The 23569-nt window shown below is 42.7% G+C and overlaps 1 protein-coding gene across 4 annotated transcripts in view; it reads right to left on the reverse strand.

Moving 5' to 3' along the window:
* Positions 1 to 23569, reverse strand: part of OSBPL1A (oxysterol binding protein like 1A) — a 199417-nt gene that overhangs the window by 153024 nt on the left and 22824 nt on the right. For all 4 annotated transcript variants that reach the window (XM_040354081.1, XM_040354079.1, XM_040354080.1 and 1 more), the window contains 9 exons: positions 23013 to 23124; positions 21795 to 21880; positions 12919 to 13063; positions 11026 to 11093; positions 9495 to 9539; positions 7820 to 7893; positions 7588 to 7651; positions 6248 to 6346; positions 5763 to 5885 (listed from right to left, as the gene is read on the reverse strand). In XM_040354081.1, coding sequence (XP_040210015.1) covers positions 5763 to 5885; positions 6248 to 6346; positions 7588 to 7651; positions 7820 to 7893; positions 9495 to 9539; positions 11026 to 11093; positions 12919 to 13063; positions 21795 to 21880; positions 23013 to 23124 — 816 coding nt within the window. The remainder of the gene's footprint in view (positions 1 to 5762; positions 5886 to 6247; positions 6347 to 7587; positions 7652 to 7819; positions 7894 to 9494; positions 9540 to 11025; positions 11094 to 12918; positions 13064 to 21794; positions 21881 to 23012; positions 23125 to 23569) is intronic.

Raw genomic sequence — 23569 nt, forward strand, 5'->3', positions numbered from 1 at the left:
AAATTTTGACCATCAAGAGCTCGGTGACGTCCAAGACGTACAGCGAGCCGAGATCAATAAAGTTCAATAGGCAGTTCGGCTCTTCTGCTTAAATCTGAGCATGCATGTTTTTTTGCGCGTCGGAATTTCATACAGACGAGCGGATTTTCCGATACCAACTTTTTCCGTCGGAAAAAGAGAACCTGCTCTCAATCTTTTGTTGGCGGAAATTTCGACAGCAAAAGTCCGATGGCACATACACACGGTCGGAAACTCCGAGCAAAAGCTCCCATCGGACTTTTCTTGGCGAAATTGCTGATCGTGTATACGCGGCATAAGGCAAATTGCATACTGTGCAAGTATGCATCCCATACTAGCACATTATGAAATACTTACCTTGGAATGAAGCCTTCCAGCGGCGCGCCGTCACCGCCGAGAGGGCTGACATCTTTCCACTGTCTTTCTTCCGGGTTCACGTACTCCGGCTGTGTGACTGGCCAGAGCCGCAAGGACATCACTCCCCGCATGCGTGCAGGAGCCCTCGGTTCCTGCAACAAGCTCTGAAAGTCAGACCTTCAGAGCGCATGCACCGGTGATGTCACCGACTGCATCCTAAGGAGGTATTAATTTTACCTACAAGTAAGCCTTTTTATAGGCTTACCTGTAGGTAAAAGTGACAAATCGGGCTTTACAAGAGACCAGGTCAATATTTGTAATTCAGGGTACTCTGAAGGAGTCCCCTATGTGTTGCCAGTGTTGTTTCCCTACTTCAGAATTAAACAACATGATTAAACCAGTGGTGTATTTAGGTTTTGTGCTGCCCTAGGCCTGATTAAATGTGTGCAACCCCTAATTTAAATATGACCCACCCCTTCCTGTCAAGACCACACCTGTTGCGGTTTAAGACCCGCCCTGAAATTTTTGAGTGTTCTGAGGGCCTGGGGGTGTGGCAATGGATTGTTTGGCTAGGGGGCAGGAAGTGAAGGGAAATCTCTGCAATGGGACAGGGATGGTAAAAATAAACTGACAGGGGCTCTAACCCTCCCTTACTCTTAGTGTTGCCTATAGTTCTACTTTAAGCACAAATTTCTGATAATTTTATGGAGAGGACCAAGATGCCAATGGTGCAGCAGAAACATATAGCACAGTGAGGAAAGTTTGTGGTCCAGGATGATAGGACAGTCAAAATTAGAAGTGGCGCGGCACCCCCGACACACACACACTTTTGCGAAATTCCGGCCTCCCGCATACCAGAATCAGTGCAGCCGCTTAATGGGGGCGCTGGACTAATTTGCCTCTCAGCCCAGTCCGTCCCATAAGACTGCTGGGACTCTTTCCGTGCTGCCCCCCTACAAAGTGCTGGCCTAGGCCAGGATACATAATTGGATTAAACCTAAATCTATCTACACATAAAGTCACCCATCAGTCAATACTTATATGTTCAGCAGGTGGGGGAGCTGGTCTTGGTTGTCTATGAGGGATACATACTGTCCGCAATACATTTTTAGGGTAACACTTTACCTTAAAACTGCAACTTCCCCCTAAACTTTTACAGACAAGAGCAGCTGCTATACAGGCACTACTGCCTTTTGTCTGTGGGCACTTTCATGTCACTGACCGATTTCCCTCTCTATACATTTTTATCTTATTTCTGTGTATCTTTTAGAAAACCAAAGTGGAAACTCCTTTGTTGGGCATGTATGCTGGGCCATAGCGTTCCCAAGACTGGAGCGGTGACGTGGCAGGAAAATCTAGTTTCAAATCCTCCAGTGACTTCAAAGCTTCTCTTATACAGCCCCATAACAATCAATAGGGTTCAAAGAATAAAACATATTTTACTCTGCATATATCCCCCATGACGACGATTTGCGTTTGGGTCATGTTAGGTACATCTTTTGCTAGCTTAACCCGTTTCTAAGTACAAAGCTACAGAGACCACATTTCTGATTAAGTATAATCCTTCACTTATCTAAATCGACAACCTTCTTCATGGGATTTAAATAAACTTGAGATAATCATTCTCCTGCTATTCCTACTGCAATTTAAAGGAGATAATAGGTTTATTAGCATAATGTGAAATAAGCAATATAAATTTCAGCATTCCATCAAAAGATTATTGCTTTACTAAACCTCTATCTGCATTTTTAATCGACAATAAACCAGAGCTTTTTTTTTTTTTTTTTTTAATAATTTTGATTCTAGGATTAGATCTGTGGTATGTCTTTTTCTGGCATGGTCTATGGTGATTTTATTTGACTTTGGTAGGTTAATAAAAACATTAAAACATAAAAAGCAGAACAAATAAATGACTCTTTATTGCAGTGGTTCTCAACCTTCTAGTGCTGTGACCCCTTGATAAAATTTCCCAAGCTGTGGGGACCCTAACAGTAAAATTATTTTGTAGCGTGGGTTGTCGGCACCCAAGGCAAGACAAGTAATTTGTGCACCTAATCCATGGACATTTAGCGCTCCCCAAGTCCCTTCCACTCATATGGTATTAAATCCCATTATGCTACATTTTAGGATGTACCACGTTTTCTCTTTGTTCTCCTTTCTTTCCCTTTTATCTCTCTATCCTAATTTTTATTTTTTCCCCCATCACTCTCTCTAGCCATCTTTCTTGTTGTTTAATGGCATCTATAATCACAGGTAGTGTTACTCACTGTGTCTCCGAATTTGTGGTGTCCCGCAGCAGTGACACCCATGGATGGACTGGCCATTGGGACTACAGGGAGTTTCCCGGTGGGCCGATAATTCAGTGGGCCGGCTTCAGTGACAGCGGACCGCCGCTCCTCTGTCTCTCCCTTCCTGCAGCACTCACCTCCACTCCCTCCCCGCATCGCTCACCTGGGGGGAACAGAGAAGCAGGGGGAGGACCAGAGGAGCAGGGACGACGACAGAGGAGCATGGGGGAGGGGACAGACAGCTGACTCAACAGCTATGGCCTGGGAGTTTCTCAATTCTGCCTAATCTTGTCCCATAAGGGGGGGGGGGCACCGAACTGATTCTTTGCCCCGGATGAAATAATGTCTAGCTTCCCCACTGGTACTGCCTATAAGAGTACCAGTACCAGTCGTTCTACTCTAATAAAGTAGAACGGCTAGTGAAGGGGGAGAGGGGGCTTGGGTGGGCGGTGCGGGAGTTGTCCGACCGCCATGGGAAAGACCTGTCAAAGTGGGCCAGTCTGGATGAAGTCCAGGGCCAAATTTTTGTCCCAGTCCAGCCCTGGACACCTATGCCGAAATCAGGAGATAGGGTCTCCTCCACCCCCCTTACATCATTCTTTACCAGTCAGCTGACCTCTAGTCTCTGTGAAGAGGCTGAGTGGGCGGCCGCAGGCTCCAGGAACAGCCCTGCTGGGCAGTTGCAAAAAGGCTTGGAGAGCGGTGCAGGCTTCAGGAACAGCCCAGGATTAGGTGACCCCTGGCAAATCATCATTTGACCCCCGAGGGGGTCCCGACCCCCAGGTTGAGAACCACTGCTTTATTGGGTGATGTCAAATCCCTGAAGGTTAAAGGTTTAAGTGACCTTTCTGAAAAGAACCTCCCATTTATGTAGCTTTGACAGCTGCTACAGGAATCTGCCTGCAGTTGCCATTGCCAAATATAAAACAAATATACAGGTTGTGGCTCACTGACCCTGGGTAAGTATTTTCATTAGCAATAAAACATGCAAGTAATGAAGAATTAGGATGAGAGCCTATTCCTTTCCACCACATTTCTATCCCCAAAGGTTCTCTTACAAATGCATGTCAACCCCAAAAACGTTTTTGTTTTCTAGTTTTGGATAAAATGGAGAAGGAGAACCAAACTCCTGGGTTTTCACCGCTATCCAGAGCTCCATTAGAGAGATTTACCCTCAGTCCCACTGAACACTGTTTTACCAGACAATAACTAAAGGAACATTTGAAGCAGAAACAGAGCTCCAGCCTCCTACTACTTTACATAGAAAACAGATAGAAAATGGCACCACAACCGCCTTTGGCTCGCGGTTGCACTGTGTCCACATTCACTTGAATGGGTCTCTTTAGTGGAAATCCACAGGGGGTTATACATTTTTGCTGTGGCTACACAAGCAACCCTGTGTGTACAGGACTGTCAGGTCAACATTACATTATAATACAGGTGTGGTGGGTAGTAGGAGAGCCTTAAAGCGGGGGTTCACCCTAAAAACGATTTTCTAACATGACATCCAGCTCACTCTCTACATTGACAGTATGCCGTTATTTTTTTTTTTTTTTGCTGTACATACCTTGTACAGCTATTTTCTTCCCCGGCTTCCGGGTAAGGCCTCCTGCGGGAGTGGGCGTTCCTATCCAGCAGGTGATTGACGTGATGACAAAAACGACCTCCACCCGTCGCATAAGGAGCGTCACGGGTTGCTGAAAGAAGCCAAACGTCTGTGCGCAGGCGCCGTATAGCCCTGACTCGCCGTTCGGCGATAACGGCATACTGTCAATGTAGAGAGTGAGCTGGATGTCATGTTAGAAAATCGTTTTTAGGGTGAACCCCCGCTTTAAAAACACTCCTCAACCACTACATTTAAATGCAAGTTCAAACTAGGTCTCAAGCCTCGTACACACAATCGGATTTTCCGATAGGAATTGTGTGATGACAGGCTGTTGGTGAAAAATCCTACCGTTTGTACACTGCTTTGGACAATTGACGGATTTTCCGGACAAATGTTGGATGGCAGGCTTTAAAATTTTCCACGAACAATGGTCTGTGTGTACAAAAGTACAAACACGCATGCTCGGAAGCAATGCTCACCAAACACAACAATAGCAGAAGGTGCCCAAAGGGTGGTCCTAAAGAGCTGAAATAACGCGTAGTTTTGTGTTTGTTGGCCGACAATTGTGTGCCGTTTGTAAGCAAGACAAATTCCTGGCCAACGCCCTTCGGACAAAAGTCCGATCGTGTGTACGAGGCTTTAGAGAGTTCCATTTATTCCTGCCTGGTAAAACATTGTCAGCAGGACAGGACATGTGGGGAAAATCTTTCTAATGGAGTAACAGACAGCAGTAAAACCTGACAGAGATACTGACCCTTCCCTGCTCTATCCAAAAGTAATACAATAAAATATAGATGGAAAAACACTTGAACTATGGGCCAGATTCAGATACATTTGCCCTGGCACAGCGTATCAGTGATACGCTACGCCGCCGTATCTTACCTGGCGGAATTTCGAATCCACAGCGATTTTGCGCCGTAAGATACGGCGGCGTAGTGTTTTTCTGGCGGCGTATTTGAAATTGGGCGGGTAGGGGGCATGATTCATTTAAATGAAGCGCGTCACCGCGCCGCTTGAACTGCACATGCTCCGTTTTGAAATTTCCCGCCGTGCTTTGCGCGAAATGACGACGCACCAACGTGATTTTTTGACGTGAGTTACGTCCTTTCCTATTCACGGACGACTTACGCAAAAAAAATAAAAAAAATTAAATTTGACGCGGGAACGACGGCCATACTTTAACATGGCAAGTCTAAATATAGGCCACAAAATAGCAGCTCTATACGCCGGGAAAAGCCGACTAGCGACGACGTAAGAGAATGCGACGGCCGCGCGTACCGTCAATTGTCCAAAGCAGTGTACAAACGGTAGGATTTTTCACCAACAGCCTGTCAACAGCCTGTCATCACATTTTACTCAGGTGAACAATGCAAGACAATAGAGTAAATCTATACAATCGAATTTACAGGGGACAAGGACACTTTGCAAAGCAAATAAGCATTAAAGTATACAGTCTATATTAAATGACTAAAACAATTTACATCTGGAATTACCTCTAGAGACTCCTTTATATCTTCAACTAACACAAGGTCTTCATCTTCATCATCACTGAGCTGGTCTTGGGAGCAGTAATGAGTGCTATAAGCAGAGTGTTCCTCAATGGCAGCCAGCCAGTCCTGGATGACAAAAATATAAAAAGCCCCCCGTATTATTAATTACTTTACTAAAGAATCATTTTCAAGCCTTACAGATATAAAATTAAATGAGGGCTGTATTGCCATAAAGGTTTCATGTGTTAAAATATTCTAAAAAAGAGGAAACCGGTTGGAAAAAAATAAATAAATGATTATATATATATATATATATATATATATATATATATATATATATATATATATATATATATATATATATATATATATACACACACACACACATTATATATATATATATATATATATATATATATATATATATATAAAAAATATTAGGCTGTCCCTAGAAAGTGGCAAATTAAAATGTCTGCAATTAAGCTTACCTCTCTCGTGTGCCTTAGGTTTTTGGGCAAGACTTTGAAGTAATGAATGCTATCATCAAAGCATTTTACAGTAAACGATGAATTATCTGTGGATTTAACCTTGAAGGAAAAAAAAATTAAAATATTTGGTAGTTTGCAAAATGACATAACTAAGGCCCCGTACACACGACCGAGTTTCTCGGCAGAATTCTGCCGAGAAACCCGGCCGGGTGTACACGAGGAAGCCGACGAGGATCTCGGCGAGGAAATAGAGAACATGTTCTCTATTTCCTCGTTGTTCAATGGGAAATTTCGGCTCGCCGAGATCCTCGGCGGCTTCACAAGGAACTCGACGGGCAAAACTATGTGTTTTGCCCGTCGAGTTCCTCGGACGTGTGTACGGGGCCTAAGGGTTATTTACATGCTGCACCCAGAATACAAATGCAAAAGCATACAGTGGGAAGACAATGACAATAAAATAATTATAAAAGGATCAGTGATCTATTGGCCATATACATGGGCATCACAGATATTTTATTGTCTTATATTTAAATTTCAGATATCCAGTAAGAAAGTGAAATGAAAAAATAAATAAAAATAAAAAAAACACACAATAGAATACCAACAGTAACAATATACATAATCTATACCCACAGTCGATTCAGAGGAAGGCAGACACACCCCAATAAAAATAATGTAATCCTTCCTGACTTCCCAGAGGCATCTAGATATTGCCTGGATCAACTACCCCAGTGTTATTACCTATAAATATCAGTATCCAAATATATTTTGTGCAATTAGGAAAAAATACAGGATTTTTTTTTTTTTTTTTACCTACTTAACTACCGACTAAATCGATCTTACATAAGCATTTAAAATTTTTGTGTATAATGATACACTCATGTGCTGGAACAATGCAGCACTACGTAGTTAGAAAAAAAAACAATTGTCAAAATTTATTCTGGGAAAACGGCATGTCAATACAGCCGTCATTTGACTTTAACTCCCCCACAATGGCTTGGAAAAATAACAGATTAGCCTTTGTGCGGTTGTTATCAATAGCAAGTAACACATCATATATGATCAGCATTAGGCGTCATCTAGCAGCGCATACTAATTGAAAGCATCTGTAAATCCCAAATCACATTTAACAGGATTTAAGTTCATGCATAGTTATTGGTTAAATATGCCCCCCCCCCCCCCTTTAAATTTGTAGTGTACATAGGTTTCATGATTTGTGATCAGCAAGTTTCTAGGATACCATATGCATATTTTTTAAATGTTTAAAATAAATACTGAGATACCATATGCATTATTTTTTAAATGTTTAAAATAAATACTGAACTTCATTCAGTTCCTACCGTGCAGATGGCTTGTGTCAAGTGTTTACAACCTTTCCGATAAGAATTGTTTAGTGTATCTGACCTGCAAAAAAATAAATAAAAATGCAGGTTACATAAATCTCCGATTTGACATTTATAAAAAGATATTTGTACACAAAAGAAAAAAAACTTTTTTGAAATAAAATACTTCAGTTTCAGTTATCAGAGCAAAGTTACGGAAATAAAACAAATCATTTAGTCAAATACTCACTGTTTTTGGTACCAAGAAATTACACCCTGCTCCAAAACCACCCAGAAAGGTTTCCAGCCAAAAAAACGTGAGCTCTGAAATACAAGGTTGGCAACAGAGTAATACATATTACATATAGCACATGTATAAAAGTATAACGCATCTGCAAAAGGAGGGCAAAGCTACAGTGTGCACAATTATTAGTCAAGTAGTATTTTTGAGAATTCATTTCATTATTGAACAACTACAGTGCTCTTAGGCCGCGTACACACGGTCGAACATGTGCGCTGAAACTGGTCCGCGGACCAGTTTCCGCGGACATGTCCGACCGTGTGTACGGCCTAGCGGACAGGTTTCCAGCGGACAAAAGTTTCTTAGCAAGCTAAGAAACTTGTCCGCTGGAAACAGGTCCGTCGGTTAGTACACCTAATCGGACATGTCCAATGGTTACGACGTGTAACCAGCATCCCAAAATCCCGCGCATGGGTCAAATTGATTCGACGCATGCGTGGAAGCATTGCACTTCCGTGTTTGAGAACGTCGGTGTCTTCTACGTCACCGCGTTCTCTGTCCGCGGGGATTTTGGTCTGATGGTGTGTACACACATCAGACCAAAAGCTCCCAGGAGACATGTCCGATGAAAACGTTCCGCGGACCGTTTTCAGCGGACATGTCTCCTCGTGTGTACGGGGCCTTAGTCAATCAAAAAGGTTAATAAACCTCAAACTTGAATATTTAAAAGGGGTTGTAAAGCCTCGTGTTTTTTCACCTTAATGTATCAAGGTGAAAAAACACCTGGCTGTCACCGACACCCCAGCCCACCCCCCCGGTTTACTTACTTGAGCCCCTTCATCTTCTCAGGCAAGTCCCCACTGTCCTCTCCACGGAGTCCCGGCTTTGATTGGATAGATTGATGGCAGCGCAGCCATTGACTCCTGCTGCTGTCAACCAAATCCAATGATGTGGGCGCCGGGGGGGGGGGGCGGTGGCCGAGTCATGCACTTGGCGTCTATGGATGCCAAGTGCATGACTCGGGAACGCCCCAGCAAGGTAACCCCCTAGGGAGAGCGCTTCTCCAAGGGGGTCATCTAATGCGGGGGAGAAGCTGCGAGAGCCACCAAGGGTCCCCAGAAGAGGATGTTAGGGGCCACTCTGTGCAAAACGAGCTGAACAGTGGAGGCCAGTATGACATGTTTGTTATTTAAAAAAAACAAAGCTTTAGTATCACTTTAGGAAAGTAAAAGTGGGGATTTGGCTTTCTTAGGAGAATATCTGTGTGTGCACAATTAGTGGGCAACTATTCGGGCCCTTTCACACGGCTGTCCAATCAGGTCTGCCTCCAGTCTTTACACTGTTATACAAGCTGCACACTCACTACTTTACATTGTAGCAAAGTGTAATTTCTTCAGTGTTGTCACATAAAAAGGTATAATAAAATATTTACAAAAATGTGAGGGGTGTACTTACTTTTGTCAAATACTGTAGGAATATATGTGATATGGCGAGTGCTATGTAGGTTAGCTGCTGATATGTGGCACAAAGGATAAGAAGTTGGGTCAGCTGTATGTATTACATGTCATATGTGTTTATGATAATAATCCATGCAGAAGGATGTGGTTAATCGCCCTCTCTTGCCTACATATCAGGAATATGAAATGTTGGGTTTACATACTCTAAAATAGAGAAGGAACATCACCTTGCATAGTGGACCTTCAAATCTTTGGAGGTTTTTCGCAATATACTGAAAATTAAAACATGATCCGTTAAAACATAGCATAATTAAAGTGAACCTGGACAATTCAAAATGACCCGATGCAGAAAAATGCATAACAAGTTTTCTTCAGAGGAAACAAGGTGTGATAAGAATTTGTAAGAAATGGCAGATCCAGCGATTTGGGTGGTATAAAATATTTGTAAATCTCAAAGTTATCGTGCAAATATTGAGCTTGGACCTCCTGTATATTAATATAGATGTGTAGGTATTTAAAATATTGTGATATATATATATATATATATATATATATATATATATATATATATATATATATATATATATATATATATATATATATATATATATATATATATATGTTATATAGTGGTCAAACACAGATCAAAAGGTACAGAGGACCCTTTGATGTGTTAATCTTATCTAAGACGACCTAGGTGTGTGAGATGGCCTGGTATTTCCTTACATACATACTGTAAGGAAGTATCTATTGATGGTAATTAGACTTGAGGGGGGGGGGGGTATTCATTCAATAGGAACATTTGGTTGACCCCCCCCCCCCTCCAGTGTGAGACCAATATTTGAAACACTCAAGCTGGCATTCAGCTAGTCTTGTCACTCTATGATGAATATAGCACAGATCTAGGAAAAGATGGGATTCTAAAATACTCTGTTGGATCTCTGTATCGTCTGTGGACTTTGTATGTTATTGGAAGTTAATTAAAATTGCGTTCTCTGGAGAACCTTGGTTGCTGCGAAACAACTTAATTTATGGTCATCATACTAATATCTAAGATATCAATTATCTAACCGGACTACTGGATACATATACAACTTATCACTACAGGCCCCTCTTCATTGTTTCCTTAGGCCCATTTCACACTGGGGCGGAAGGTGCGGTGGCGGTAAAACACCGCTATTTTTAGCGGCCCTTTACCTTCGCCGATATCGGTGCGGTTTTACCCCCCGCTAGCGGCCGAAAAGGGCAGAGGCGCATTGCTGGCGGTATAGTCGCGGTGTCCCATTTATTTCAATGGGAAGGAGAGGTGGAGGAGCGGTAAACACACCGCTCCAAAGATGCTGCTAGCAGGACTTTTGGAGCGGTCCTGCTAGCGCACTGCTCCAGTGTGAAAGCCCCCCGGGGCTTTCACACTGGAGAAACAGCAGCCGCTTTTTTAGGTCGACTGGCAGGTGCTATTTTTAGAGCAATAGCGCCTGCAAAACTCCCCAGTGTGAAAGGGGTCTTAAAGTCATGTGTGTCCTCATTCACCTAGCAGCATAAAAAAAAAAAGAAGAGGACTTGGATAGGGCCAAAGCCAACTTTTACAGACAAAAATCAAGAATTAAACCACCTGTACCTTCTGAACCACTGATCACTTTGGCATGCGTTTCACGCTGGAGGTACCTCTGCATATGGGTCACAGTTTGAGTTGGCCAGGTTTGATACGTTTAATGTTGTGTATAATTTATATTTTTTTAATTCATTTTTTTTTCTCACCTTTCCAGCCTTGGTTTGTAAGGCCCGCTTTAGTTCAATATGTTGGGCAAGGTCTAGTGGCGTTTGGTCTGGAATCGCATAAATAAAATGTTATAAATTATTACACAAGTAATAAAATGATTAACCATTTTTTTTTTTGTGGTAACAACTTGGTCAGAAATGAATGTTCATACAGTTCACTGCTCATTTTTCTTTTCACGGTTTCAAGTTCAACTTGCTGCTCCAGTAGTGGTGCGGAAAAATTTGGAGGCAGGCTAAGCATGAAGGGGTGTGGCTTGCAGCGAAGAGCATATGAATAAAATATTGCCTGATGCTTCATTTTTCTAAAGGAGTCTAGCTCCAGTACAGCTGTGTTGCTATGAATAAAAAAAATAAAAATAAAAAAAAACAGGTGTATTGGTGCTACAACCTTCCCACATAAAAGCTACGCCCAGTGCTCATTCCTTGAAGCTGCCGACACCTTCAACCTACCATTAAGGAAAGGGATGGTCGGCACTCAGGATGATATCCAAAAAAATTGTATTTCTTTATTAGGTAAACATGTTTAATGCTGTAAAACAGCCTACAGGCGTTAGTCCTTAAAGGGTCACTAAAGGAATTTTTTTTTTAGCTAAATAGCTTCCTTTACCTTACTGCAGTCCTGGTTTCATGTCCTCATTGTTCGTTTTTGCTTTGATGTTGCTGTAATTCCTCTCTGTTCTGGACACTTCCTGGTTGTCTGTTTCCTGATCACCACAGTACTGGGAGATTTCTCACTGTGGTGACTAATCAAGGAGGTGTGTCTAAAACCCCTCAGCACCAATCCAGTTTCGTTTTGCAAAACCTTCACTGCCCTCTATTGACTCGGAGTCTCTGTACATCAGAGAACCAGGAAACAGCAAAAACGAAACTAAACTGCAGGTACATTATATGATTGGTTTTTATCTGTTTTTAATCATTTTTAAAAGGAATCAGTTAACTATTATGTCTCTAAACCCTGTAAACAGTCATTTTAGCAAAAAAAAAAAAAAATGTCCTTTAGTGACACTTTAATCATGGCCGTGACTAAGGACTTATGTCCGAAACGCGTAGCCTGTTTTACAGCATTGCACGTTTACGTAATAAAGAAATACATTTTTTTTTATGTCATCCTGAGTGCAGACCATCCTTTCCTTACTCTAGTTGCTATGAATCAAGTTTCAAAAAACATACAGCAAGGGTGATTTCACACTGCTCCATTGAAAAAAAAAAAAAAAAAAAAAAAAAAAAAAAAAACGCATTAAAAACATATATGCATTTTTTAAGTGTTTCAGGTGCGTTTTGTGGTTGGCATGCCTCTGTGAAATAAACGACTCAAAAAAACACCAATTCCATTCATTTCAATGGGAGCTGCGTTTTTGGCGCACAAAAAGTGTCAGCATTCTAGACTTTTTAGAACGCAAGTCCCATAGGATTTAAAGAGAAACATTTTTAGCAAGGTAAAAACACAGCGATACACGTGACGCATCAGTGTGAAAGAGCCCCAAGAATGCGAAACTACAGCTGCAGCCATAGCACTGCCGGCCACGCATGGCAAATGTCAGGCAATTTTGTTTGGCTTTCATTTTCAAAATCAAGCCAACTCACTACCAACACCAATCATTTTGTCTGGTTGTAGATTAAATTCATGTATTTGGTCATTAAAATATATATATATATATATAAAATTCATTGCAAATTGCCTGAAATTTGGTCAAAGTATTCTACAATGTTTAGTGCCTGCTGGCTTTCAGTTATCAGTTCTCATTTACCTGGATCATTTATGTAACCAGACATTGCATATCTCAATGCCAAATGGTTCAACATATATAAAAGGAAATTACATTTACAATTATTTGTAGTACAGCATTGACAAAATATATGCAATAGACTTACTCTTCTCATTCTTGATATTAACATTGGCTCCGCTTTTCAGAAGTTTTAGGGCGCACTTCTTCATGCCGCGATACACAGCGCAGTGCAGAGGGGTGTTGCCCAATTGGTCAGTGCAGTTAATGTCAGGTGGTTTAGCTCTGTTTAGCTATAGAGAAAAACAAGTCATTTAATAATGCAGTTTTAGAATTCTCTTCTATATCTCATTCCACCTACCCTCGGCTTTTAAAGCACTCCACTAGTTAATGAATAGTCATCAAAAATTCTGCATCAGTTCTATGACCTGGCTTATTTTTATATAGCTTTTATTTAAAGAATGAGTTCACTTTTTAAAAGCATCAGGAACAGGTTACACGCTATAGGGGGCTCCCAGGTTCCGATAAGCCCTCCGCCCGCAGAGCCCAAAACCAAACAGTCAGGGTTGTTGGGAAGAGGCCCTTGCCCTCATCAACATTTGGACAAGGTGCTTTGAGGTGGGGCCCACAGTGCGCCCCCCTGCCCCAAAGCACCTACCTGTTGAGGACATGCGTTCTGGTACGGTTCAGGAGGGGTGGGGGGGCGCTCGCTCGTCCCCACACCCTTTCCTGACCGGCCTGCGTGCTCAGATAAGGGTCTGGTATGGATCTTGGGGGCCCCCCCCACGCCGTTTTTTTTTGTTGGCATAGGAGGTTACCCTTAAAATCCATACCAGACCCAAGGGCCTGACTTCAAGTCGCAGGGCAAAGTCGAATCCAAAGTATGACGACTCGTGTCGTACAAGTGTGAACCCAGCCTTACTGTTTTTACACAGGCTGATATTCTGCTGTAATGGTAGCCTTCTGTTCATTTAAACACCTTTTTGGACTCATATCCATGTACCTTGGCATCACTGGAACAAGCTTTTTCGTTTGCTCTATTTTCACTTAGGCTTCATGTACACTGCTGCTGGTAAACAGACATTTAGGAGCAGTTGGGAGTTTTTTTTTCCCAGCTGCCCCTGAAGTCTCCTCTATGTTATTTTATCAGTACATGTACACAGGGTAGTTTATAGTTGTTTTTAGGCAGTTGAGTTTAGAAGCATTTTTTGGAAAGCAAAAAATAAATAAAAAAAATTGCGTTCAGGACGGATGTTCAGAAGCATTTGAAACGCATGTAACAGCTTGTAAATGCGCCATTACTAATATATATATATATATATATATATATATATATATATATATATATATATATATATATATATATATATATATATATATATATATATATAGGCATAGTTGTGTTACCTCTGTGATGTGTCTAGGGGTAATGGCTATGATGAGAGCAATGACGGAATGTCCAAGCAATTGATTGACGTTTTTCTGTTCTTTTATTTTGGGTCAAACATGACAAACAGTCAACTCGAGGTAGATAGAATAGGTTGGTGAAAAAAGAGAGAACTTTGCAGATTCAGGCTATGGATAGAAGAAGCAGTCCTGCCTCCAATGATTAATCTTGCTTCGTCGCCACTCTAGCCAGAGTGGGTGTAGTGCCCCTGGACAGGTCCCTCTCACAGGCCTGCCAGCCAGGGTGTCACTCGGAACTGCTGGGAAGGAACAAGTCTCTGCCACCGACTTGGCTCTAGTAAGAGTTAGACTTTTGTAGTATGACCTCTGCCACAGGCCCAATACTTGTGAACATGGATGATAAAGCGAATCCTCCCAGTAAACACTGTTTTGCCTGAATCCTCCTCAGGTATACTTGATAGCTTGGGGCCACCGACTGACAGTTTGCAGCATACAACCTGTCAGTGTCTGGTCACCCAGATCCCCGATGGTTGGTCTAAGCCCTATTGGATCACCTGCCTCCGGGTTCTCCTCAGACCGACTCCCCACCGAACAGCACAACTCGCTTGGGATCCTCTTAATAGAGATGGGGGACCCAGTAAGTCACTGGGGCCCCTTGGCAGCATCAGTTGCTCCGGGCCATGAGGGCCCAGAGTCAGGAACTCTGCGTAGCACGTGCGCCCCGGCCTGGTAGGCCATAACGCTGGGGCCCGTGATGTGCGCACACCCTAAAGGTGGGTGCCGCGCCTGGAACCTGGAACCCGCGAAGAACCCCAGAAAACGGCATCTGCCACAGAAATACCTTCCCCAGCATGCCCCGCGAGGGAAACACTCCTCTAATTGGCTGCTGAGCAAAAGGGCGCCTCCGCCTGGACCTCTCTGGCGCCACCTGTCCTCAAAAGATGGAACTACATCTCCGGAGCCCAGAATGACCCAGGGAACAGTTCAGGGCTGCCAATAGCCAAATTTAAATAAATCAACATGGATGAAAGCAAGCAACTCTCTCATCCCACTAAATTTGACATAGCACCTGTACTGAAAAGTACACAGGCGCTACATACATACATACATATATATAATGCCATAAATCAATAACCTATTTTGTAGGCGCTATAACTTTTGCACAAACAAATCAATATACTCTTATTGCGATTTTTTTTACCAAAAATATGTTGAAGAATATATAATCGGCCTAAACTGAGGAAAATTTGGGATATTTATTATAGCAAAAAATTGTGTTTTTTTTTTCAAAAAACTTACGTTAGATCTACCGGTAACGGTATTTCTACGAGCCTTCCAGGACGGCACACCAGAGAGATGAGGGCTCCTCCCCACAGGAAACACAATCAATTGACAGTTTGTTATAAGTCCCCACCCATCCCCTTGCTCCTCAGTATGTATTAAAGTAATCCTGAACTGGTTCACAAGGGACATTGCTCCGTATCGGTACTTACCACCTAGCGTATAGCCTATTTTTCCCCCTCCACATAGGGCGGGTAGTAGGCCTGCCGTCCTGGAAGGCTCGTAGAAATACCGTTACCGGTAGATCTAACGTAAGTTTTCTCCTAACGCCTTCCAGGACGGCACACCAGAGAGGATATTAAAGAAACGCAGGCCTACTTTAGGGTGGGACCCTTGCCTGCAAGGTCTTTCTGCTAAATGTCAGAGTCTGACTTTGTTTCACCACCTCCACTACCTAGTGTGTGATGAAGGTATCCTAGCTGGATCATGCAATTGACCTGCAGGTCCGCTCCACCTATGTCCCTGTCTCCTTTTCGGATGCAGGACCTAGGTGGCATGTGCTCTCAAAGAAAAATCTGAGAGCCTGTGAATTTTTTAAGATAGAAAGATTGGCTGTGCCAATATTCTAGCAATCGTGGTCAATAATGTCTGCAATTGCTGCATAGGACCATCAAAGGTTTAATCAGAGATTTGTTCTGTGGTACAAGGAACTACTTTGATCGACCAAGAAAAACCATCTGGTTTCAAGCCACTAGTCTGTTCAGGAGAATGGTTTAGAAAAAAAGGTCTCCTGACGGACAATCCTTGTGGGTCCCCTACTTGTCCGCCATAGTCATGGTGAAACAAGGAAGTCAACCCACTCAAGGATACTAGATTATGGAAAGCTTATTCCCTGGACTCAAATGACTGGGCAGGTATGTACCCAAGCCGGGCGTTTGGTGTGTTCCTGCACCTTCAAGGAGGGGTGGTTCCCCTTCAGTTCACCTGCCTCCCTCCATTCATCAGAATGCATGTGCCTCTATAGCGAGGACACCTATTGGTCAGTGTCAGGTCCTCAGGATGTCTTGGCGTGGCTCACTCATGTGCCCGCCCACTTGTGCGGACCAACCCCGTCTCCAACGCACACTGCTAGACAGGTCAAAACGGCTGCTATGCAAGCCTGTTGGCAAGTAAGTCCAATCTTCCCCTGGGCATTCCCAACTTCTGGTTCTCTTCCCATCTGAATGCTGACATGTCAGATGTGAATCTGTTCTATATCCCCCAGCTCCTTATAGTCCTGCTGGCAGATGCGTTAAACTATGCATGAAGGAGCCTGGTAAGAACTGCGAGTAACCACTGCATTTTTTGGCATATAAAACAAGGGTATCAGGGGAAGAAACTCTCCACAGCACCCCTGCGCACAACACGCAGGCACAGTCCGCCCTATACTCTCAGGGCAAATTACGTGAGTGCCACCCGCCAACAAAATACAATATTTTGTAAATACACGGCGTTTGAGTGCATAATCTACTCCAGGCACCAAAGAGTGCCAAGTTAAGCAGATCCCTACCATAAGTGATTAATTCTATAATAGGAGTAAGAAACGAATATTGGTTAGTCACATCCAGTTCGTCCAATGGGGTGACCTGAAGGATACATACTGAGCTGTAAATTTATCGGATTGGGTGAACTAGTCAGATAAGCTCTGATGCTGTATCCTCAAGCAACCAATTCCTAAAAGCGTAACCCCCTTTTTTTTTTTTTTTTTTTTTTTACTAAAAAATCATGATAGGTGATTTTATGACCTTCTTCCAGTGTCCTATAACCCTACTGGGTTCCGGTCTAGGGCATGTCTCTGGCATGCCTAGATGTAAAGGACTGAATCTTTTGCCATCAGAAATCCTATTCCTTCCATGTGCATGGAAAATAAGGTCTGAAATAAAGTGACAGATATATAATTAATATCACAGATATACAGGTCATAAATCTTGAATTTCTGAAGGGTAGCAAGCTTAGGTTTAATATGGAACATTAAAACAAGAAGACACACCCAGCCTTCACGGTTATATTTTCTGATATATAGTCACCTGTAGGACATAGAAGACACAAATCAAACTTAAAATGTTGTGTATTTCTAATATGTAATAAGATACCATGTAACCTAAGCAAAGGGAAAGGACAGAGGCTCCAATGTGTGCTTCTGATGCTTAATAGGTTAGGGTCCTTCATCCAACTGAAAGGACAATAGCAATTATGGTGTTTTTCTGAGTAATTAAACACAGAAGACACGGGCACCTTCCAATGCTGTGTTTTTCTGATGTACAGCAAACTAAGGTAATCAGTACGGTCATATAACCAACAGAAAAAGTACTAACATCTCTTGCGTATTTTTGATGATCACGAAAATGCAGTCGCATAGCCAGTATGACAACAAAAAAGACACATGTGACCCCAACTGTGTATTGCTGGTGCTAGACCACCTGCAGTCATGACCGGAGAGTGGCACCAACACACTTCGAATAATTAACAGGGTATAGGACATAAGACAGAAACGTTACCAACAATAACATTGTGCATTTCTGTTTAACAACACAACCCCGTCATATACCCGGCAGAAATGTCACTAGTAAAAACTCAATGCTGTGCGTTTCTGCCAGTAATGCTGTGCATTTTTTGATTAGAGGACCTGCACAGCTATACCACAGAATGCTGTCGGCAACTCAACAGAAAAGTCACTAGCCAAAAGCTCAACGCTGTGCGTTTCTGAATAGCAACAGTATACCGTTACTGAACCCACAGAAGTGTCATTCCCAGCAATACAATGTTATGCATATTTTTTGATTAGAAACTTGTACAGTTATATGACCAACAGAATGTTGCTGACCATTTAATGTATTACTTAATGCAACCTTGTAGGTTCATCTAATCAACAGGAATGTCACTAGCAACTGAAAGCTTAATTCAGTGCATATCTGAATAGCCACCGTGTACGGTCACTTAACCTACATAAATATCCAATACAATATTGTGCGTTTTCTTGATTAGCAAAATTGTACAGTCATATAACAAGCAGAAATGTCGCTATCAGTCACTCAAAGACATGTGTTTCTGATAAGCAGTAGTGTAACATTACATAGTCAATATTATGCATTTCTGATGAACCATAGGATATTTATATAACAGAAAAGACACAAGATAAACTTCCAATGTTGTGCGTTTCTGACTAGCGACCTTGTAAAGTCGCATAACCCACAGAAATATTACTATCAGTAAACTATGTTGAGCATTTCTGAATAGCAATAGTGTATGGTTATATAATAGAAGTGTTACCAACATTTCAATGTTATGCAACTGTGTGCCATTACATAATCAACATTATGCATTTCTAGTGAGCCATAGGATAGCATTCTGATGCGGTCAGGCCAACAATCTATCCTAGGCAAAGCCTGGACTCCAGATACTAATCCTTCCCTCAGTGAAGGAATATGGTAGTTCCAATAATGGAAGTCTGAGGTGTGTGACCATACCACAATAGTGGTAGCTGCTATTCTACCATGCATAAGTCTGAGTAGGTGTAGCTGATCCATACACACAGGTGGGAGCGAGTCCAGGCCTTTAAGGTCTTAACGAGCACAGACCCAGCTATCAATTAGATCTCTCATGCAGAGGTGATCACAATCTTATGGCCCGTACACACGATCCGAATATCGTACGACGGATCGTACGACTTTTTTCGCTTAATAGTCGCAAGTAAAATGAAATAGGTTATTAAAGTCACGAAAAATCTCGTACGACCGAAAAAAAAAAATCGGAAGTGATGTCATGTGTTTTAATGTATTTGTATTGTATTGTCGGACGACAACTGTACTGACTAAACGAAAATCGTACGATCTTACATCGTACAAGGAAAATTTTCGTGCATGTCCGATCGAAAAATATCGGATGAACGGTCGTGATCGGCTCTCGAAAGTAGTGTACACACGATCCGAAAATCGTACGATTCTTCATCGGACGATCGTTTTCGTCCGATATTCGGATCGTGTGTACGGGCCATTAGGCTGGAGGCAATCAGACACCTGTAGGGCTTCATACTAAGTACAGGCTAATTCTCATAGCTTTAGCATAGAGGTTTGCAGAGAAAAAAAAAAAAAAACTCTCAATTAAGAGTTTCAGGCTCACATTTTCTGCTTCTCATACAGCCCTAAGTGGTTTTGTTGCCTAAGCCACAAGGTTTTTTTTTTATTAACTCTTATACACTGATAGATATAGTAGCAGTGTAAGGAGGAGATGATAGGTTGGAACTTGGGAAGATGTTGCCACTAATAAGCAACCCCCTCAAGGGTAATATATATATACACATTAAGATGTCCCCTATGAGTGCCCTGTCCACCCCCCCTTTAAGAGTTTAGGAGGTAGGTTTTTGCGGGGCTAAAAACCTCTAACAGCACCATTGTAAGCTGTCAGGTTCATGGCAGTTGGCTCTAATCCTTTAGGGATAAATGGAGTGGAAAACCACCACCCTGGACTGAGCCTTGCTCAGGCCCTTATATGAAATTATTCCAGGGACTTCTATAAGGTCCTTAGAGGCCAATTTTCCCTGCAGAAGTCCCCCCAGATCCACTAGGGTGAATGGGGCGTCCTATTCTGCTCGGCTCCCCCTTATCCTCCCTGTCTTCCTTAGTTTCCTTTACTGGACTAGAGGGAATGACTATGAAAGCGGGGGAAGGGCACTAGATCCCATTCAGACAAGGCCTTCCTGGGAGGATGTGTCCTCTCTAGGGATAAGCTCCTCTATGTCAGACCTTAAGTTACTGGCTGCCTGGTGGCAGTTTTGACTGTTGCTGGCCTTTCTGTCTGCATAGGTGAGATATACCTCATTATAGCAGGAGCCCCCTCTTCTAAGTTATTAATGTATTCTTAGCAAAAGGGCTTTGAGTGGGAGTTTATCCTTACAGTACCCACACATTTATTTTTAGAGGAGCTATGCCCTGTAGCGGCAGGAGATTGTTTATCTGGGACCTCCTGGGCTCCGCTGGGGAGATTAAAGACAAGAGATATACACTTTACTCTGTCCTCCCCTAGGACTGCAGGTTTGTACTGGGGAGGGGAAAGGGTGTTGAGAAGTAAACTCCAGCCTGTTCTGGCTGGCTCCGGGATCTCAGACCCCTGAAAGCCAGGAGCTCTCACTCCCTTTCCTCCTCCCTTTCCAGGGGGGAATTGTACTCACCACACCCCGACCTGGATCTGCCTGCAGTCACATTTGTCTTCCCTTCCTCTTCCATCATGAGGAGGTTGACTGGGTCCTTGGCTTGCCGGTACCTGTGTTAGGATTTATCCGCCGCCGACCTCCACCGCTCCACGCTGCTCTCCACGCCGATGCGTCACTTCCGGGTTGCGCTGTAAGGAACCGCCCACGCTCCGGTGGCGCGGTTCCCGTTTCTCTCAGAGAGAGGCTTGGAGCGCAATGCTCCTTAGTGGCAACCCCCCCAGGAAGGAGAGAGCAGTATCGTGGCGGCGTTTTTGCAGAGGGACGATGGCTTTTTCACCATAGCTCAGAGCGCCCATGCACACCTTTGGGGCGACCTGTGAGCGACCGAAGCCAACAGGTTAGTTCAGCTCTCCCCGGCCTCCCTGAACCTGCCTCAACAGGGGTACCCTTCGACCTCACCATCTCCAGGTTTAACAAAAAAACAAACATGTCGCTGTGTTCGGGAGAAACACAATCAATACTGAGGAGCAAGGGGATGGGTGGGGACTTATAACAAACTGTCAATTGATTGTGTTTCCTGTGGGGAGGAGCCCTCATCTCTCTGGTGTGCCGTCCTGGAAGGCGTTAGGAGAAATATTTTTTTTTTGTAGCAAAATTTCATATGGGTACAGTGTTGCATGACCACGCAATTGTCATTCAAAATGTTACAGGGCTGAAAATTGGCCTGGGCAGGAAGGGGGTGAAAATGCCCAGTATTGAAGTGGTTAAGTCTTACACACTGCGGGACTTTATATAATGTTACGATAACTGGACTTTTGACCCGTTACTAGTATTAGTTATCATAGGTCATTATATGTTATATATTGTACCATTATTTGTACTTAAGACTGGCCCTACACTACTGTTTTACATTCAAAAGTTATGTTGACATGCTATAAAAACACACACACACACACACACACACACACACACACACACACACACACACACACACACACACACACATATATATATATATATATATATATATAAATGCATATATTCAAATGTTAACTCATACTAATCAATGGATTTGTGAAAGTGTATTATTTTTGTCCTCATCTGCCGTTATAAAAAGCCACACAACATTACAGAACACATCTGCTTACCAGATCTGATAATGTTGCAATGTCCCCTTCTCTTGCAGCACTCAGAAGGACTTCTTCCAGTTTTCTTTCCTGTGTTCGTTGTGCAGCTGGTTACATAAGTATTTACAAAAGAATCATGTTGTTATTTTCTTTTTGGGTGGAATAGGAAAGGGTTAAACCTTCTGACTATGTGTAACAACATCATAGAATATTATGTATGCATTAGATAAAGGAATTTAGAAGATTGGCAGAGGCTGAGAACAACAAAAAGGTACTCCACCCCCCCCCCCTCCCCCGAGTACATACTTGAATATTATTTTTTTATTTTTAAACCAGAATTTGTGACTTTAGCATCTCAAAAAACTCACCTTTATTACATGTATGAGAAGACATGCAGCTTCATAAAAGCATTAGCAACGTTTTTTTAATAATCTTTTTACATGGTGTAAAGGGGAGGAGTTATCAAATTTCACATGATTTTTATGAGCACAAAATGAGACTGTGTTGTCTTACTACATTGTTTCAGATCAAATGGATATATTATCTGATGACAAACACAGAGCGCCATCGTGTGGCAAAAAAATACTGCAGCATACACGCTTTTTTTTTTTTTACATACCGTATATACTCGAGTATAAGCCGACCCGAATATAAGCCGAGGCACCTAATTTTACCACAAAAAATGGGAAAACGTATTGACTCGAGTATAAGCCTAGGGTGTCCCATCTGCATGCCTCACTGTGTCCATGCCTTACTGTGCCCATGACTAGACTGACGTTTAACATGGGAGTATATAGAAGTGGTACCCGGCTTTGAAAAATCGGTGCTTCCCAGCTGTAGGTCCCCCAGACAACAAACTTTGCACACTTGTAGCGGAGAATTGGGGCTACATGTGTGCCAAGTTCTGGGGTTCAGGGGACCTACGACAGGCCGATACCGGGTCCCCAAAGTTGCGGGAGAAATTACCGTTTAACATGGGAGTCTATGAAAAAAAAACCCCCAAAAAAACAGTGCTCCCCGGCCAACAAACTCTGCACACTTGTATAGGAAGAGTGGGGCTACATGTGTGCCAAGGGGACCTACGGCCGGCCGGTACTGGGTCCCCAAAGTCCAAGAAATTAGGCGCAAAAAGGTGACTCGAGTATAAGCTGAGGGAGGCATTTTCAGCACACAAAAAAAAATGCTGAAAAACTTGGCTTATACTCGAGTATATACGGTATTGGAGAAATAAAAAAATACCTTCCAACATGGCCTTGACCTCCTTGTCCTGTGCCAAGTCAGCAGCCGTTTGTCCCTCACCGTTTATTACTGTAGTGTCTGCATTGGACGCTAATAATAACATCACAATTTCCTAATAAAAGCAGAGAGAAAAAAAAAAAAAAGGAAGATGCATCTTAGAACAAAGGCAATATTTAAGTTTATTTTGCAAAGCAAATATACAAAAATCAAATACTTTCAACAGGGTACATTCTCTGTACTGCGACGCAGCGCATAAATACACTACATATCAATACAGTTGCAAGCATACAATTAAATTACATTCATTCAACCCATTCTGCGGTATGATGCCTGATGTGTTGCGCAGAGTTGTGAAAACCCCGAAACATCACATCGTGCATGACGCCGCATTACCCTGAAAACAGTAGTTCAAAAAAGCGTGTCAAGGAATGTCAATGTCAGGGGGAAAGGGGAAATCTTCAGACGTCCTCTTCCTCCTTAAAGTCCATCAAGGTATAGTCTCTCAGCAGACTGAAGGTCAGTCTGCGACAGTCCTCGATGGAACTTAGAACAAAGGC

Source organism: Rana temporaria, chromosome 5 (assembly GCF_905171775.1).
Source record: "Rana temporaria chromosome 5, aRanTem1.1, whole genome shotgun sequence".
NCBI classification, from domain to species: Eukaryota; Metazoa; Chordata; class Amphibia; order Anura; family Ranidae; genus Rana; species Rana temporaria.